This window comes from Oryctolagus cuniculus, chromosome 10 (genome assembly GCF_051225735.1).
Source record: "Oryctolagus cuniculus isolate XC-2025 breed Fujian yellow rabbit chromosome 10, ASM5122573v1, whole genome shotgun sequence".
In the NCBI taxonomy this organism is placed as follows: domain Eukaryota; kingdom Metazoa; phylum Chordata; class Mammalia; order Lagomorpha; family Leporidae; genus Oryctolagus; species Oryctolagus cuniculus.
Genome location: NC_142876.1, coordinates 120,849,729 through 120,869,783, shown reverse-complemented (window position 1 = coordinate 120,869,783; position 20,055 = coordinate 120,849,729). Strand labels below are relative to the sequence as shown.

The 20,055-nt window shown below is 47.3% G+C and overlaps 1 protein-coding gene across 5 annotated transcripts in view; it reads left to right on the top strand.

Moving 5' to 3' along the window:
• GRM7 (glutamate metabotropic receptor 7) overlaps positions 1-20,055 on the top strand; it is a 742,767-nt gene that overhangs the window by 463,026 nt on the left and 259,686 nt on the right. For all 5 annotated transcript variants that reach the window (XM_089305656.1, XM_089305657.1, XM_089305658.1 and 2 more), the window contains 2 exons: positions 618-818; positions 8,558-8,697. In XM_089305656.1, coding sequence (XP_089161782.1) covers positions 618-818; positions 8,558-8,697 — 341 coding nt within the window. The remainder of the gene's footprint in view (positions 1-617; positions 819-8,557; positions 8,698-20,055) is intronic.

The following is a 20,055-nucleotide window of genomic DNA, read 5'->3' as shown; positions in this document are numbered from 1 at the left end:
GTGAGCTCTGAAGAGCTGTATGCACAGCTCATTTTATTTTATTTTTTTAAATTTATTTATTTATTTGAAAGTCAGAGTTACACAGAGAGAGAAGGAGAGGCAGAGAGAGAGAGAGAGATCTTCTATCCATTGGTTCACTTCCTAATTGGCCGCAGTTGCCGGAGCTACGCCAATCCAAAGCCAGGAGCCAGGAGCTTCCTCCAGGTCTCCCATGCAGGTGCAGGGGCCCAAGCACTTGGGCCATCTTCTACTGCTTCCCCAGGCCTCAGCAGTGAGCTGGACTGGAAGAGGAGCAGCTGGGACTTCTACTCTCAGGGTCCTGGTGCTGTGGGAATTCTGTATTTTGAATAGTTGCTTGGCCTGCTACAAAAGTTCCCTCAGAGCACTGCTTCTAACACTTGTCTCGACATCAGAAAAGTTAGGGTAATGGGCTCCCAAGTAAAAATCCAGAAGCTGCGAGGACAACCTGTGATGGTGGCCGGATGCGGCTGTGTGGCTGAGATGGTTGTAGTCCTGGATGCGTGATTTTCTTTCTGTGTCATTGAAAGCTAATGACGTTTTCCACGTTGTACTCAGCAACCACTTTGTGTCTGTGTGTTTCTTGTTTTAATGTGCAGGACAGGAGAGAATTGGGAAAGATTCCAACTATGAGCAGGAGGGTAAGGTTCAGTTCGTGATTGACGCCGTCTATGCCATGGCTCACGCCCTTCACCAGATGAACAAGGATCTCTGTGCCGACTACCGGGGTGTCTGTCCGGAGATGGAGCAGGCTGGAGGCAAGAAGTTGCTGAAGTACATTCGCAATGTTAACTTCAATGGTGAGTCTTCACACGTCCACACCTTTTAGAATCCTCAGTGTGGACATCCTGGGTTTCCTAGCTTGGGTCTTTGCACTGTAGTTTACGGATATTGGGTCCGAAACTGATTGTGCATATAATTTCACGGGACCGGATCAGTGCATGAAAGAGTGGATGAGTGAATTAATACATGTTTGCTGGTTATGGTTTGCTACCCATCTTTCGAAGTGAAGAGGGTTGAACACAAAACTGGAACATTCCTTTATGAATGTCAGTGGGTGTGGAACGGCAGAGGAGAGACAGAAAGAGCAGTTGAAGTATTGATGATAGTTTGCTAAACTAACCATATCTCGGGTTAAAAGCTTATGTCTCAAAGTATCGACTAGGTTGAAAATTAAAAGCAGTGGGTGTTGGCAGGTGAGAAAGTCAGCAGGTTGGGGGTCACAGCGGGCACCCTTCTCCCAAGCACAGTTGTCCCTCGGCACGTGTGGGAGATGGCCCCAGCACCCCTGAGGGTACCCCTTGAACAGAGCTCAAGTCGCTTACATGGAACGGTGTAGTGTTTGCTTATGACCCATGAACATCTTCCTGTGTGATTTAAATCATTGCAGATTACTTAAAATACCCGTCACAATGCACATACTGTATAAACAGTTGGAGTACTATATTGGCTAAGGAATAGCACAAGAAAAATCTGTTTAGATTGAGTACGGAAACGGTTTATTTTTCCAAATACTTTCCTTCTGCGATTGGTCAAATTCAGGGCTACAGAGCCCAAGGAAATGGAAGGCTGGCTGTACGCTGTTTTTGTAGGTTTGATTTCTATATTGTAAAACTTCACATACTTCCAACTCAATAATCTATTTAAGAAAATCTAACTGTGTCATGTAAAGTCCAGCACCATTAAAAATAACCCTAATCTTACTGCAAATGAATGCCATAACTACAGTGAGGGTAGGGAAGAAGAATCCATGAATTTGAGTTATTTTGTAAGATGGCATTTGACTTTGTAACCTAAAGATAAAGACAGAAATAATTGCACATAGATATTGTAAAGCAACTAGTACATATATGGGTTTTCTTTCACAGTTCTGTAGCTAATTGATGTAGGATAAAAACTGATAAATAATTAAACACATTGTGGATAATGACAGCCAAATTTCTTACTTGCAGGGTTAGAAATTATTAATAATGCATGAGAGAAGATTAGAATGAACACTCTTAGGATGGGTTAGAATAGAAGACACCAGCATGAACTCATGGCTTTAATATATATGAACATGAGTAGATGTAAAAGTTGACAGGTACACGTATGTGTGTTTTGTGTTTATATTTTATATTTATATTTCCTGGAAGGGCTGGTATACATTAGAAAGAAGTACACCTAGCACCTAGATAATATTTAGAAATTCCCTTGTCCAACATAAGGAACCAGGACTTCCTAAAGAAACTGCTGGATTGAGAACCATGTCAGGGCAAGCGCAAGGCAAGCTTGGGGCAGGTTGTATTATACATTTGGAACACGCTGGAAAACTGCAGGGGTCGTGTGGACAGGGCACAGAAACTGTCCTGGGAGAGATCGCATTGAGCAGCAAGGGACCATATGGGTTATAACCGTCAAAATCTGTAAGTTCATACTGGTAAAAATAAGCAAACTGCAAGAGGAGGAACTGCATGATGGAATGGTGGAAATGTGGAAAAACAAAATTACCATTTTGCAAAAACCTCAGAAGTCATTGGTTCAGGCAGGGAGGATCACTGATGGGAACCCAAATCCTTGCATTAAAGTGTGATGACAGACAATATACGTACATCCTTTCATAGGGTTTTCCAGAAGGTAGGTAACAACTACCAAGGAGAAGTAGTAGTTTTACAGCAAACTGGTAGGCAGCACCTTTATCAAGTGGTCAAGGTTAACATTGCATCCTAAGACACGTGGACCTCAAGTGTCTCTTGATAGATTTGTGGACAGCGTGTGCCTGTAGATGTGAGACGTGGACAGGACACAGCAGCTTCTTCACAGCCAAAAGCATGTAATTTAACAATAACCCCAAGGTAACGCTAGGACAAAGTGAAAGGTGTTCTACCAGATCACTTGCCAGAGTTCTTGAGAATGTCCTGTTGTGAGAAAAGCAGCTGAGGAGCTGCTCCACACTGGAAGGAATGAAGGGGGCTTGACTGTCACATGGGAATATTGAATGCTGCTCTGCCAAAAAAGAAATGGCATTGATGTGGCAGTGGAAGACTTTCAGATACGTGTACGGAAAAGAATTAAAGTTAGTTCTAATAGGATATCGATGTTAATTTCTTAATTTCCATAGTTACATTATGAGTTAAAAATGCTCTTTTTTGCTTCTCTGGTTGTCAGTATTATTCCTTTTAAACCCATGTGAGTAGTTCTTTCTTGTAGAGGCTCCCTGGTATCTGGGTGAACAGGAACCATGTTCAATTTGGGGGTCAGTATTCTAGTCAGGCCCACAGAAATCACCCCCATATAAAGCCACAGCACACTTTAACAGATTATCTTCTTCCTGTAGTGTCTTCCTAGTTTTCAAGAAATCTCCAAATATATACAACATTTTCCCCCGAACTCTCCAAATAGAGATTTTGTTATTTGTCAAACCCTTCGTAACAAATGCTGAAGTCACTCTTGTGTGCTCTGGGTTGTGGTCCATGGATATATGTGACCGTTGTTACCCTGGTAACTAAAAGAAAATCATTTTCAGAATGGTCTTGATGATTTTTCCACTTCTTTTAGCCAGTGATTGTGGACTTGTTCATAAAGACAGGGTTGTCCTCTGAGGAGTCAGAGTTGCTGAACTTGGGAGTAGACTGCAGGCTGATGTATCAAATGATGGTTTGTTGTCTGAAACTGCTAAGCACCTTGTGTGGACTGGCTTAGCTAATCTTCAAAGCATCATGATGGCTTAGATAGTATCATTTTCTCTGCTTTGACTGATAAGGAAATGGATTCATAGAGAAATGCGAAGTGTAATGCCTGAATCCCTGCAGGTAGGTAGTGGTGATGTTCTGCTTGGAGGAAACCCAGGAGACCTGCCACAGCTAGCCTTTGAACAAAGAATGTGCCCTCCCAGCCGGACAGACCTGAGACTCTGCAGGAGTCCCCAGGCAGAGCCGGCTTTGTGTCTGTCCCTGTTAGCGTGGTGGACGCGTTCGCTGGTCAGCATGATCTCTGTGGAGGCATCAAGTTCTTCTGTGTGGACAGCCCGACACTCTGGATCCTGGGTCACTGCCCCGTTTGCTTGTAGCGGGGCTGAAAGCCGTAACGTGAAGAAGCTGTGATAAATGTAATCAGTGGATCAGCGCCACTTGTAGTCAGCAAGTGTTACCGTGAAAAGAACTTACCAAGCTTAACTCACTCATGTTGCTGATTTTTCTATAGAAATCAAGTGCTCAGGAGTAGAAACCACTTGTGCAAGACTTCAGCAGAGAGCAAGGAGAAATCAGAGGCTCGGGTCTCTCTCGGCTGATTGTGAAGAATTTAGTCAATGTTGTGCTTGTTTGAGAAAGAGTTTGATTATTCTTTGTCCTAGTAAGCATGATCATGCCCCTCTGTTACCTTAGTGGAAAGTTTGCTCTTCGGAGTTTTGTTCCCGACCAGTAGATGACAGTTTAATAACTCTGAACTTCCCATTTGCCAAAGCATCAATTTAGGGAATCATAATCGCGTGTCCTCAAAGCATCGCTATGGCTTTGCCAAGCACTTAACCTCCTCTTCTGCACTGAGAAAGAAATGACCAATTTAGTCTTTCTCACTCATGGCCATTTTTATTTTTCCTGCATCGCCAATGAATGCTAAGTCTTGAGCTTAAATTTGTCTCTCTCTTGGCCATCCAACCAGATGGCAACACTTACAAATGTATATTTAACAAATTCAGTGTCCTGGGTGTAAAATCTTCAAGGGTTGCCATGTCATGAATCATTTAGTATGAGGTAGGTCTGTGCTGGTTTCCAAATTGAGGCAGGGTGTGTTTTGTACAGATGGCACATCACACACGCTCTGCTTGTGACAAGATAACTTTCTGTCAACCTCGAGAGTGAGCTCTGTGTCTCCCCGCTCTGGATCTGAAGGAGCCTGTGCAAACTTGGGATGTAATGGTGTTTGACCACTAAGGCATAATAGGCAGTAGGATTTCTGTATGATTCCCTTGACACATCCATCCCGTGCGCTCAGCTACTATCTTGTGGGGAATCCAAGTGGTCCCTTCGACAGACCACATGCAAACGCCCTGTGCAGCCCCAGCTAGGGTCCCACCTGACAGCCACGTTCACCTGCTCCCGATGATGTAAATTCACCAACTCACCAAACCCAGACCAAGCTGCAAAGAACCCATGGAGTACAAAAGGTTTCCAAAATGTGTGTCCCCAAATGAAAACGCCAGGCGTGCATTTTGAACTTTTATCCATAAGCGTAAGCCTCCTTTATTCTGCTTCCCATAAACTTTTCCAAGTCTTCTCATGCATGCTCCGCTTGGGGTTTGTGGTGCAGAAAGGGTTAACAGAAGCACAGGTCAGTGCTGCGTGTCTAGGGTCTGTCTGTGGACCAAGACGGCGAGGACAGCAAACACTGTGGGGCAGGACTGTCCACTACCTGGGCATCTTCAGCCCCAAGCCCCCCGTCCAGGAAGGAAGAGAACACAGCGAGGTCCTCCTGTCTGGTGGAGCGGATTGCAGGCTGGAGCAGAGTCTATCAGTCATCCCTGACTCCTGCCACCCGTCCTGTGCAGGGCTCCTGTTCCTCGGCCTTCCAGCCCTCACACCCTGTGAGAATCTCTGCAGGTGATGGCTTTCCATTTCATAACCGCTTTCTTCCCCACGGACTCCTTTGATATTTCATTTTAGATACAGAGTGCCTTGGACACAATGTCTCTTTCTGTTTCAGGAAGTTCAGGGGGCTATTATAAAAACATAGGGGGAGGTTGGAAATAATAGGGCGCTTGCATTATGTTATCTATCAAGAAGGTCAAGCCGCACAGTGTGGTCTTCTAAGTCATCTCACGGATCAGGCATTCAGCTCTGCTTCTTTAATTTTTTTTAAATGTGAACTTTAATGAGAATGGAAAGGGCATGGCAGAGTCATTTCTCCTAGCAAAGATTATAAGCAGGAAGAGAAAGAGACGAGGCAAAAAGTCCTGTTCTGATGAATATTGAGCTGGTGATTTTGAGTTGTTTGGGGCCCCGGGCCAGTACTCTTTCTGCTTCTTCTCAAATTCCAGGCAAAACTTGAGTTGCCTTATTTAAGGAGGCAATGCTATAGACTGGCAGCAAAGCATAACATGAATCTTACCCTCCAGTGTGAGAAGAGAAAGATGAGAATCTGATGAATATGAGTGTCTTCTTGCAAAATGACACTATCCTCATTTTCTTGCTAATAACATGGGAAATCCAGATTCCATTTCTTGTCTTTATATAGCAGAAGGGCTGACTGCAAGCAAAGAGCCGATGATTTTAACACTGTTTCGTCGTGTTTTGTTGTCGGGGAGGGCACGTGTTTCTACACAGAGAGTTTAAGAGGCACCTGTTGTGATAATGTGGATGCCTTCCTGGTCTGTGGAGATAAATTCTGGGTAGAGTGTAGGAAACACAAACTGAAAGGGTGCCTTGGACATAAGGTCATGGATTAGAAGCACTGTTACTCATGGGAGCTCAAAGCTCTCTCCTAAAATGCACTCTAGCCTGTTGGGAAGATAAAAGCTATTTATACCCATGGAGAGATTTAAATTTGACAGCCATGGGAGAGATCATACTGATGCACTGGAAAAGATGATGGTCTAGCTAACTGAGGCCATGTATTCTCACTGCTCTTGAGATACGTGCAAGTACAAAACTGATGAAAATTGCATCTTTCAAACACCCTGGCCCTTTGTTGAGCTTCTGTTACTCATGGGCACGGAACTCATGAGCTCCCCATATCATTGACTTTGATCCCACGAGGAAGGTATTAGGGGCAGCAGCCAGAAGTAGAATGAGGCCAAGTATCTTGTCAAAGTCACACAGCATGGGGTGGTTCAACTCCATTCTGGAAAACCGCACAGCCTGTTGAAAGTGCTTTGCTCACTCAGGTAGCTGAGTGACTGGGGTGAGTGGCTCTCCTCCCTCCCCCAGACCATGTAGACTTTCTCACCTGGGAAGTTGGGCAGCTGGAGATCCTGACCCATCCAGGTTTTTATTAACTTCCTGTTTGCCACTGTCAAGGATGACCACAAAGCCAGAGGCTTGAACAACACAAATAGCTGATGTTCCGGTTCTGTCGTCCACAAGTCCAGCACAGGTCTCCGTGGGCTTTCATGAATGTAAAGGCAGGGCTGGCGGCTCTGCAGGCCCCAGAGTGAGGACAGTTTCCTGGCCTTTTCAAGCTTGCAGAAGCCACTGCTCCCCATAGCTCAGGGACTCCTGCATCGCTCCATCTCTTATCGCATCTACAGCTCCGACTGTCACTTCCCCTGTCCTTAGAGGACCTCTGCTGTTCTCTGGGGCTCCCTGTGGCCATCCAGAGCCATCTCCCTACTTCCTAGTCCCTGGTCCCGTGAGCACATTCCTTCTGAGGCAGCTTCTGGGGTGCATTTGGTTCCTGTTTTAGCCCAGAATCTCATGACAGGCAGCTGTTGGACAGTCCGTTGTGGCTTGGCCTCTGTCTGCCCTCCTGTCACTTTGAGTTGCCTCTGCCGGGGGGTAACATTGAGTACAGGTTTCGTCTTTGATGCCTCTACTGGCCCAGTACACTGCTGTTCTTTCTAGACCTTTAGTTCAATTTCTTTCTTGTGCAGTGTGATCACATCGGCAGAGTCCCTTTCAACACCGCGCTTGCTTCCTCAAGGTTAATGTCTGTCCCTCTTCCCCTCCTCTCCTCTCCTCCCCTCCCCTCCCCTCCTCCCCTCCCCTGTCCTCCCTTTCCATCCCCTCCCCTCCCCTTCTGCCCTTCCCCTCCCCTCCCCTTCCCTTCCCTCTCCTCCCTTTCCTTCCTGTCCCCTCCTCCCCTCCCCTGCCTTCCCTTCCTCTCTTCCCTCCTTCCTTCCTTCCCTTGTTTTTTGCCGACTGTTTCTGCACACCCCCTCTCCTTTCCAGGTACATACTGTCCAGGAATGATGCAGTCATAACTCCAGATCCTATGGAAGCTCGTTCAGCATGCACCCTGTTATCCTGCTGTGCCTTGAGCGTCATTTGGGGTGGTACCTACCCAGTCCCCAAGTCCACCCTCTAGAGTGATATGGTCCTGTACCTGAACCCCTTGTCCACTTGACTCTGCTTTAAGCCTGGTAAATTCAACCCTGTAACCCCCAAGTTCCTGTCCTTAGCCTTACTTTCTCTCCAGTTCACCAAATCTACCCCTGTCCCAGGAAACCCACCCAGGTAATGTCGTGAACTGTATAAAGGCTTTAGCCCACCGTCCTCTCCCTCTCTTGCTCCCTATCCTAGGCCCTTGAGGCACCCTGCTGTCCTTTCTCAGGGTTCTGTGAGTAATAAATCTAATTTTTCTGCCCTCCCAGTCCTTCTCATATGGATGCATAGAGGAAACTACTTAAGTACTGGGGCTCGGGCAGGATTTCTTCCCTCTGCACTTGCTATCCCCAGGCTGTCTCTGCACATGAGTTCTAGGGACCATTGTGGGGACTCTCCTAAGCCATGAGGATATCTACAAACTGCCTTGATGCTCAGCGGATCTCAAGACTGTCATCTGTAGAACTGCCAATAGATGGGTTGGGAACTCTAAAAGTCTGTCTTTCTCTTGTCTTTCCCAGGTAGCGCTGGCACCCCAGTGATGTTTAATAAGAACGGAGATGCACCTGGGCGTTACGACATCTTCCAGTACCAGACGACAAACACCACCAACCCCGGTTACCGTCTGATTGGGCAGTGGACAGATGAACTTCAGCTCAACGTGAGTTCTCCTCGCTCCTCTTCTGCCCTTGAATGGAGAGTGAGGAGGCATTTAATTTGCTCAGTTAGGAGAGTGTTCACTGGGTGTGTGTTAGGGTACATTTACAAGTGAGCATGCAGCTTGCTACAGACAGTTTGGATACAGCTGTGACGATGTTGATGGGAAATGTTGCACTGAGTTTGTACCAGACATTATGCTCTGCGTCCTTATGGAGGAGTTCTTTTATTCTGAGGCTCTTACTGCTAAGGAAACAAAGGACCAGCTAATGCTTTCGCTAGATCCTTCTCTTAGTTGGGTGTTGATTTCTGCCTCCCATCTTTCCTTACTTCCTACGTTCTTACTTTGGTGGTGATAATTTGTTGCATTTTTAATGCAGATCAGTGAGTCACATGGTTTTACAAGAAGTTTATCTGGGTAACTACGGTGCTGTTGCTTTCCATAGCCTCTTCTTACTCCTGTCAGTCGTGAACTTGGGTAGGCAGCCACTTTCTTGTATATGGTGATGCCCAAGTCCAACAGCAGGTGCCTCGGCTCGGTGGCCGGTTCTGTCTCACTCAGCCTTTTGTTCTACTAGGGCCTTGGGAGTTCTGGAGGGGACTCAGGTCTACTGGGGAAGGCCACCTGCTTCCCTTAAATGACTCAAAAGTTAGACTCAGCAGAAACATGTGCAGAATGTTGGGCCAAATGTTTGCTCACCTAACGGTCCCAACCAGTAAAGCAGAAAATCAGCCATCACAGTCCCTGCTCCCTGTTTTCCTTATGTTTCTTCTGACATTGACAAAGATGCAGTCCCCCTTCAGACCCTAGGAAACACTGACAACTGATGACAAGATGACATTTTGGAAATGGGATGCAGAGTGGGGGTCCTGGGGGTGGAGATCTGTGCTGCAGGTTCTAAGAGGAGAAGGTTTGTGCAGGCAGAGATTGGTTGGGGGCTCCCCAGGCCAGCTACCTCATGTGCCCTGGCCTGGCCACGGCTCTGCTTGTGCCTGCCAGTTCTACCTTAGCAGAGCTTCAGTGTCTCAATGAGGTGACACTGAGATTGAATCCCAAGGGTTGTAAGCTGGCGTTCGGCAATGGACAGAGCCAGACAGCCAGGGCCAGATTTGACTGAGATGAATACAGAGGGCCAAAGCCAAAGAAGAAACTAAAATCACCCTGAATCTGAAACACTGTGCACTTGGAAGCAAGAAGAGAAAATAAAGGCAAAACAAGCCAAAGAACCCAAAGACAAATCCAAGGGTGACTGTCCAAGGCAGAATCAAAGCAGCCTGACCTGGCTGCCATACACAAGGTGCCTTTTAATTGGGTGTTGCTGTGAGATAAAAAGGGAGGGTCAGCCAGCACTAATGGTGAAGAGTCGAGGCCTGTGGCGTTTATGAAGCACTCAGGGATTGAGTTGAAATCCAGGGGCTTGAATCGGAGCATTAATCTTGGCTGGCATAAGCCCTGCACCAGTGTTAAATTTCTGGCATGCGTCATTTGTCCATATACACAGGAATTCCCACCCGGCATTTACCAACTCCAGGTACTGAGGAGAAGTTGTGCTAAGGACCAATATCGATGCTGATCTTACTTTTCTTTGTTTGGCTTGTACTTTATCCCTCGTAAGAATTATATTTGATTGGTCAGTTACCAGGATTTTGTTGCTGCTGTGCTGTGTTTTCTTTTTTTTTTTTTTTTTTTTTTTTTTGACAGGCAGAGTGGATAGTGAGAGAGAGAGACAGAGAGAAAGGTCTTCCTTTGCCGTTGGTTCACCCTCCAATGGCCGCCGCGGCTGGCGCGGTGCGGCCGGCGCACCGCGCTGATCCGATGGCAGGAGCCAGGAGCCAGGTGCTTTTCCTGGTCTCCCATGGGGTGCAGGGCCCAAGCACCTGGGCCATCCTCCACTGCACTCCCGGGCCACAGCAGAGAGCTGGCCTGGAAGAGGGGCAACCGGGACAGAATCTGGCGCCCCGACCGGGACTAGAACCCGGTGTGCCGGCGCCGCTAGGCGGAGGATTAGCCTAGTGAGCCGCGGCGCCGGCTGTGCTGTGTTTTCTTTTTAAAGCCCTACTCTATTAGTCAGCTTTTCGGTACTTTAAGCAAACTAGCTAAGAGAAGCTACGTAGGAGGGAAGAACATTTATGGCACCTGACAATTTAGACAGTCACAGCCCAAGATGAGGTGACCCCATTGGCTTAGGCAGCTGGTGAGCCTGGAGGGTGGTGGTTGGATGATCACACACTGAGCCAGAAAGCAGAGAGACCCAGGGAGCAGTGTCCTCCTCCAGGTCCCTGCATTTCTTTTCTAAGGACATCACGATGTGCTCATGGGCTCCACTCCACTACCCTGAGCCAGTCCAGTGGCTTTCTGAGAACCCAGTTGGATCAAGCTTCCACCTAAATGCATCGGCTGTCAAAGTGAATTCATTGACCTTTATTTAGTGTAAGACTTTTGGGGATTCAACATTTGTGTGAGTTTGAGGAGTGAACCCTGTTCATACCACAACAGATACCATGTGAGAAGCATGGGGACCGTCATGGTTGTGTGCAATGGAGACCGATGCTTGTGTGCTTCATTTTCTCACACACTTGGCCATCGAGGATGGAGGTACTAGCTACTCCAGTTAATTCATAAGCTGTGTGGAAATTCCACCTCGTGCCAAAAGAGGTGGTGGGACAGGGAATAATGAAAGTAGAGAGGGAGGGGTGCACCATGGGAGCAGTCATCAGTGTGACAGGTAGGTGTGACCATGCAGGTCAGAAGGCTGAGATGATAGGGGTCTGATTGCTAAGGGAGAGGGGGAGAGGGGATGCAGGAGATGGTAGAGCAAGAGCTAAGGATCGTAGGAATGCCATCCCATGCAGGCCATGCTAAAACTCAATTTTATTCTGAGAGCATTTGAAAATCATTAAGAGATATTAAGCAAGGGAGTAACTACATCAAATTTAGGAGTAATGATTACTTTGACTTCTGGGAAGATAATGAATTGGAAGGGTCATGAGTGGGAGTGGAAGGACCAATTAAGAGTCTGTGTAATTGTCCAGCTACAGCAGCACAGCTGTGTCAAGTGGTGCTCTGGTTTCTGTGAACATCAGAGTCCGTGGAAAGCCTGGGAATACACAGACAACATCAAAATCTCTGATCTTGGATGTGCAACAGCTAGGGCTTGGGGAGTCCTGAATGACTACTGTTGTTGATAAGAAGTCCCTGGTCACTGCCGATAGCACTGTCTTCCCTGAGATGTGTGGTGAGAGTGGGGAGGGAGCTGAATGAGTGATTCATGCACCGGTAACTTTCAGAGCTGGCTGAATAATGGAAAATCTTGAGACAAGGAGGCCTGCTGGGGGCACAGGTGAAAAACAAGAAGCCAAATATTTAATGTATGACGTGTTTGAAATAGATTAGAATGAAATGGATGCAAGTCTGTAGCCCTAAAAAAGTCTTAATCTATGGTATTAAAAGCAGGGCAGGGGGGATTTGTTAACATACGAGTGACCTCTAAATCCATTAGGAAGAGAGGAAAGAGAACAGCACAGAACAATGCAGAACCCTGGCCTTGGAAACCTCATAGGAAGTGATCCAGTGCCGTTCCAACTCCTCCAGGTGGCCCCTTCTTTGGAAGACGACACCAGGTCGGCCTGCAGGGTTGAGCTGACCTTATCCTTTGGGGTTTTGGTTGTGGTTTTGGAAGCTGGGTCAGGGGTACGCTTGACTTCACAGTTAGTGGGGCATTTTTTTTATTCTCCTTGGTCTTGGTGAGGGAGGAAGAGCAGGTGGGTTGCCTGCAAGCTCAGATAGAGCCCTCGGTTTGTATTTGCTGTCAGGTGGACCCTAAGTTGTCACCAACTAAGCCTTGGGCAGGACCACTTTTAGAAGAATGAGAGGATGGCTTAATTCAAGCACTGTCTGTGGCCGCTGAGACGCCCAGTTTCAATACAGAACCACCCTCTAGACGCATTTTATTGTTAAACTGAATCTGAAACATCTCCAGTGGAAGAACCTAAGGAAGAGAAGGTAAATACAGCGGCCGGAGGACACCCAGCCCTCGGCTGGAGACCACATCCCATGAATCTCTTGCAGTGAGTGGTGTCCTGTCCACTGTCATCCTGCCCAAGGTCTTCCTTTTAGTGTCATTATTTTGATTGCATTGCAGATGCCGTGGGAGTGCGATGTGGGAAAACATAGTGTAGGTTTTTCTTTCTTCTGCTTAGCAGGACAGAAAAAGCATTTGAAGCAGTGAATGCACTTCTCCAAACTTACAAAGGCTCAGGGGTGCTCTTTTAATTCCTGGCCACATCTTCTCTCGCAAGTGAAATTTTCAGGATTCTCATTGGTCAGTGACTGCAAATGAGTTTCTGAGCCAGTGACTCAGTCTTCAACTCTGCAAGTCCCAGAGCTGTAGGCAGGTGTCTGTGTCACTCTCTGTCCAGTCTTGAGGAATGTAGGTGCCTAGCAGTGAGTTGTGTATCACAGAACAGCACACACACTCTCACTACCACCTTAGTAGCTCTGAGTGCTGTCTACTCAGTACCTGAACTACACGATTCCCTTCCAGGGTGTTTTTGCACGAACAAGAATTGACTAGAAGGGAATCACAGCTATTGACTCTCCAGCTGCAACCCCCACAGAAGTGCCCCGACTTCATTCCCTGGGTTCTGTTCTGTCAAGTGATTCCATGCGATGCTTTTTTGGGGGAAAGCAGAAGAAGGGACGAGTCTGCAGGTGCACAAAGCTCTTCTGTGGTGAGCTGAGCAGGATGACCGCTAACAAATGTTGGGACTAACAGCAGACAGGTCTGTGCCCTCCAACCAAGAGCACACCCTGCATTCGTGGGTCTTTGAGGCTGGAAGATGGGCACCCATTTAGGGAAAAGTACCAGCAAGTTATGTTTGAGCTAGATCTTGAAGGGTAAATGGTGATCCTCTAGAGGGAGAAAAGAAAACACAGTGCTTTCGGATGAAAAATGAGGTGCTATTTAAAAATCAGAGTAGGGGAATAAGTTAGGGAAAAGGCAAGAAATGCAATGCAGATGGTGAAAAAAATGAGTTATATTCTTTTTGTCAGTGATAGAAACAAAGGTGATTTTTCATAATTATTATTTGTCATCATCTTTCATTTATCTGGAACTAGTAGGAAATGTTGATATGCCCCAAATGTTAATTTGTCAAATAAATGGAAGTCGCTAAAATTGCAAAATATTAATAAAGTGAGAAGGGGAAGGGAGCTGTTTGTCGTGGTGGCCGCCTGTTGGGAGTTGAACGATCTTCAGAATTCAAAGAGGCTTTAACCCTTCCTGGGTGGCTCCAGGATGCGGTTCTGCAGGACAGAGCAGTTCCGTGACGAGCTCACATGTCACTGCTGCAGACCACAGCTCCTCGGAGGCGGCGTCTTACTGTGGTGGTGGCTTTGCACGCTGTAGTAGGACTGTGTTTGGACCACTGATAGGCACATATAAAACTGTGTGTCATGACCATGGGCCCTTTCTAGTGATGGATGCTGCCCGCAGCTCCCCTGAGAGGAACACCCGTGGTCCCTGTGGTTTCCCGTGGCTGGTTCTCAATTCCAAGGATTCAGAGTAGTTCAGTCCACATCAATCACAGTGGCCATAATGACAGGGGTGGGCACCCACCCTAAGCCTGTCCAATCAGGATGAGCCCCTGGACATCTGCTGACCAATCAGGAACAGCGACACCTGCTTCTTAGAGTTGGAGGCATCCTTTGGAGCCAGGGGAGCCATTGTGAGGCTGCCATATAGGAGCTCCAGAGAAGAGAAGTCAAAAGTAGAAAAGAGCTAAGAGATTCTGGCCTCTTTGCAGAGGCAGGGAACCTCTGTTGAAAGTCCTCCTACACTCTTAGGACTGCTCTGCTCCTGGCAGATTAACATGGTGTAGTTGAGATTCTCTTTATTCTTCGTCCCCTCCACTCAAGTGATCAAAAGTGAAAGAAAACATTTTCTTTTGATTTTCCCAGGATGCGAAAGAAAGAAAAAAAAAAAATAGCAGTGGTCCTTTAATAAGCAAATATATTAATTAAAATGAGGTGATTACAATTGGATTTCAAAAGTTGCAATTTTTTGTTGATTGATTCTTTCACATTGGTGAGAATTTTAGCTCTCATCGATATTTAAAGATGTAAGGAATTATGGTCAAAATTACTGTTTAATAAAATTATAGATCCCCAAATCAATACTTACATATACCAGCCTAGAAAATTAGCAGTCATTCTATTGTTTTGTAATTGCAGCAGTAAAGTGTTTTGAAAATCTAATCACACTGAAAATTTAGAATGTTTTGGATGAAATTGGGGTAATAGCTATAGTCAGAACTATGTTGGCAGAGAAAAAACGTGCATGTTGTCACAATCTAGCCTTGCAGCTTCTAGTTTCAGGCTTCTTTTCTGCGGCCACCTTGTTGGCTATCATAACTAATAGCTCTCGTCTCATAGTTCGTAGCCTGGCTGCTCACCATGAGGCCTACAGACGGGGCATCGGACCTGGTTCAGTAGCTCTGTCTCTCAGTTCCAGCATTACCAGCTGTGGAGCCGTATGTAACAGGGAGGTCCTATTAAACTTGGATAGAATAACGTATGTAACATAGTTCAAATGATACCTGGCAGGTGATAGGCATTCAACAGATGCTGTCTATAACAGCAACGATGACAATATTTTCCCATCCTTCGTTTATCACATCATTGGTTATGGCTCAAAATGTCCACTTCTGTTGTGTAGGTAGAGTATTTTGAGAACTGAATTATAACTCGAGGGCAGGAGCTATGCCAGCGCTGGTCCAGCATCCCCAGTGCCTGTTGGATGGATGGGAGAGAGGATTGATTGAGAATTCTACCCCATTCACCAGCTTTCTACCCCACTCACCAGCGTTCTGTGATTCAGAGTAGATTCCAAGCAGAGTCCTGCACTCTTCTCTAACAGAGTGGCCTGTTGGCTTGGTCGAATCACAAGGTTAGGCTGCGTTGTCTTGAATGATAGGAAGATCAGAAGAAAAGGGAAAAAGAATGGAAGAATGGGTCGTAGCTGTTTCCCACTTGGCTTTTCTTTCCAGAAGTCTTTCGGGGTCGTCTGAACACATGAGGCAGAACACCTGTTTGGAGCAGTGAAGCAGGAGTCATTGGCTGCGTGTGCTTTCGTTGAAATGAGTCCACAGTAGGACTGTTGATGCCAACTGCATCTACTACCTGTCCAGCCACTTTTTAACGCCACGTTGGAGGGAAAGTCAAAACCGGCAGAGATCTAGGTTCAGTGCATCTATTCTCTTACGAGGGCTCTGGCCATTTCCTGGGTGTTCTAACTGGAATGAGGAAGGTTTCCTCTGAAAGATGGCAGATAACCTCACACCTTAACTTCTGGGCCAAGTGCCCACACCAAGATAAGATCTTTATGGTATAAACACCTTTGGTACTTAACTGCACATATTTGTTTGATAAATGTTCTGTTCACGTTCCTTGAAAGTCTTGGCAGGAACCCCAAATTACTTGGAAAGCAGAGACTTTGTCTGGGTTGAGGAGGACTTTTGGAATTAGCAGGGTGAGGATGTGATGCCAGGACCCCTGGAGGGGTGGGCGAGCTCCAGCAGCCATTCAGGTGGCCCCAGCCTTTTCTCAGGCTCCCTGTCCATGGCGGGAACTCACACAGCCAGGTGGTGGGAGGTCAGGCTGCTGGGTCCCTGCTGTGGGGCTGGTCAACTTGGGGAAGAGAGTGGCACTTGGCACCCATTGTGTCCCCAGTGCCACACAACAGTCACCCACTTTCTTCTTTATTTTATAATGGGACAATAGGTTTTATAACATTGTTTATTTTACTTATTTAAAATGCCAAGAGTTGGAGAGAGAGATTTGGAAGGGAGAGAGAGAGCGTGAGTGAGCGCTCAAGTGCACACACGAGCGAGTGAGATCTACCACTGGTTCACTGCCCATATGCCAGCACTACTTTACTTCTAAATCCTGATACTGGGCCAGGCTAATACCAGGAGCCCAGAATTCCTTTCAGTCCTCCCAGATGTGTGTTAGGAACCCAAGCAACTGAGCCCTCACCACTGTCTACCAGCTGTTCCTTGCTTGGAAGCTGGATTGAGTGTCAAGCCAAGACTCTGCCCTAAGCAATTGGATGCGGGATGCAGGTGATCCCAGCAGTGCTGTCGTCACTGTGTCAAATGCCTGCCCCTGTAGTGGGATCACAGTCCTCAGGCTGCCTGGCGCTTCCCAGTCCTCCATCCTCCAGTGAACGTGTTGTGAGTGTTTGCATTTTAGCACGGAAATCGCGGACTCTCTTGCTGAAATTACGCTAGCTCTACTTAGCTGACGGTGTAAGTTCAGAGAAAGCAAATAGGTAATTCCTCAAACAGCTGACCATGGAGCTCCCATATGATCCACTGCTCTCCTCCTCGGGGTCTGCCTGCTATCATGCTCTGGAAGCAGTAACGAAGAGCTTGTGATTGGGAGGGTTGACGGTCAACTCCCTGCTAAAGCTCCCAGGTAACCTGCTGCGACATCACGGTCATGGTCTGAGCTTACGCAGCAGTCAGAACCCTGCTTGAACTGAGACGGGCATCAGGGCGGACACTTGTACGATGTGGGGGACTGCGTTAAGGAACTTCTTTGCATGGGGGATACTAGGTCAGAATTCGGCAAACCTTGTGATAGTGGATTTCTTTTAAATGCTGCTCTCACAGCAAGGAAAGTTTCGAAGCAAGTCTTTATGAGTAAATAATTGCTGGATCGCAAGTTTAGGCCCAGGAGATGAGCAGTTGTCTTTTAAGGAGATAACAGGTATTTTTTTTTTTTCCTGAAAATGTTCAAGTCGGTGGATTTTCAGGAAGCTCCTGGAGCAGTCCATGTAATTATTTGCAACTGTATCTTCCTGGGAAAGAATGGCTTTCCCAGGAGCAGTGAGGTCTGTGGGTCTGTGTGCCACATTGTAGGTCCCTGATCCAGTTATGCTGGGTCAGGGCAAGGCAGGCTCTTCTGCAGGGGCTCACGGGGTTGGGGGCTGCGGTCTGCCAGCAGTGCAACTGTGCTCCGGGAGAACCTCTAGAGGGCGCTGTTGACACTGTCCTTGCGCTGTCTGGTGGCCTCGCGTTGGGCCACATTGTCAGGTAACTAGGCTTGGCTTAGCCCGTGGTAGGAAGAGGAACCCGCCTGCCTTTTCGGACATCCTTCCGTTTTTCAGAACCCAAACAGCTGAGCCGCTGAGCTGTGTATCATTCCAGTCCACCTTTGCTCCATACTGGTTGGTATCAGAGCCACCTCTGTTTTAATTATGGTATAGTGGGGGTTCATTGTGAATTTAGTTTTCTGGGTAGTGCACCTAGAAGTCCCACCTACCACCACCACCAACTCCAGTCCTGTTACTTAGGTACTGCTCTTCCTGTGGGTATTCTACTCAGGTTTCCATTCCTCCTAACACGTTACATTGTATCACGTCTACAAACAGCTTCTCCAGAAATCCACAGTTGAGAACAGTAACACATCATGCCTGAAAAATATCAGAGCGAGCAAGAACCTGTTCGAGCCCCCAGTCACCCACATTCCCAAATATTTCTCCAAGTCCCCCCGCAACTGATCTTCTCACAGCTGCAACAAAATATAAATTTCCCTTTGCTAAGCATATAAGTGGTGCCTATGACTTTGTGGTGGTAACCTTTGCATGCACCCCTCACCCTTAGAGTGGAGAGAGCACCTGCTGTCCTGCTGAGGCAGTGGGCAAGAGGAGCCTAGGAATGCTTGCCTGCAGCTGTGCCCCCTTCCCGTGCATTGAAGCTAATGCTACCCTCACACTCAGCTCCTTGGCCAGTAGGTGTGGGATCTTCACAGTCCCTTCTGCAGGCACCCAAGGATTTCAGATACAAGCGTTGTGTTCCACGGCTCTATTTAACAGCCTTCCTGAAAATGACAGTGAGGAAGAAGTAACAAGTGCAGAACAAGAGGGACAGACAGGAGTAGGGGGTAATACAAAGCAGTCTGAGTGTCTCATAAGCAGCAGATGTGTTCCTGATTGATGGCGAGGCGGGCCTGCAAGGAAGCCTTCACAATGACTGACGGCGATGCGAGGCCTTTATCTTAGCAGGGAACACGCTGCCTGCCGGTTGACGCCTTCCTCTGAAGGCCGAGGCAGCACCCTGATGGATGGGCACCGGGAAGGGAAGTGGCTTGTTGAGATTGCCTTGCAATCGTTTATGGCTCAATGAGAAGCCAGCGTCGGAGTTGGTAAACAGTCACTTCCATGATGTGTGTGCATATTTCCTGATCGTTCCTTTTTTCCATTAACAGTATAGATCACCGTGGCTGTAAATGCCAGTTTATGGGATGGAATCAAGAGCGCCGGATTAGAGTGTCAGGAGCGTGGCGGGGAGGGGTGGGACCACAGAACCACAGGCTCTTCTGCTTCTCATCACTGTTATTGTTACACAAATGAGTGTCATTGCCAGGCGCGCTGCCTGTCTATAATGAACAGAGATTTGAGCTGAAGACGTTTGCTTTTCCAGTCATTACCTGACAGTGGCGTGCCAAAGCTATTGAGGATGTGCGGATGCCTTGCAAATTCAGCTGTCAGGTGTCTTATTGGGCATAGCCAGGATTGTGAGCCTTTTTAGAATGGAGTCTTAGCGCAGGGACTCCTGTTGCCCTGTGTTCTTCCATTGGTCGCTGCTCCACATTTGAGCGTTTTTGAATGGAGCTACAACAGCCGATGGCAGAAAATACTTGTGATGCCTTGGTGAGTTGGAGCGACCTTCTCTGCATTAATTTTCTTTTTGGAAAGTAGAGGAATTAGTAGATGGATACTGACAGGTGTGTGGTGATACTTGTGAGGAGGTGCTTAGGCAGGGTAACCAGGGTGCTTGGGTGTAAGTGTTGAGTTTCCTAACTTACGGGCTCTACTACTTAATGTGATTCAGCCTCTGTGCCTCACTCTGTCTATAAAAGTGGACTAAAATGGTCCCCACCCTGTAGGACTGTGATGGGAACTGACTATGAAAAGTACTAAGTGCTGTGGCTGGTTCAATAGTTACTTGTAGAACTACGATTCTAGCTTCTGTGCCCACTCTCCTGCCGCTCTCGCCTTCCTCCAGGACCGAGATGCCCCCATCCCAGCTCCTGCCTTCTCCCTCAGCTCGCTGCCCTTTTGCCTCTGCTCACCTGTGCCATGTGTCGCACACCTCTCTGATTCCCCCAGTCTATCCCATCTGCTCTGATAGGTGTGTGTCTTGTGTGCCACTTGAAGTGCTTATTCCATCGCCAACGCAGCACCAGCCACTGGCACATCCCACTGCCTTTGAAGGCCCCCATAAAGCATTTCATGTCTTCAACTGCTTCCATGGAGCTCTCTGTAATATGGTATCTCCCAGGGCCTAGCACTGTGTG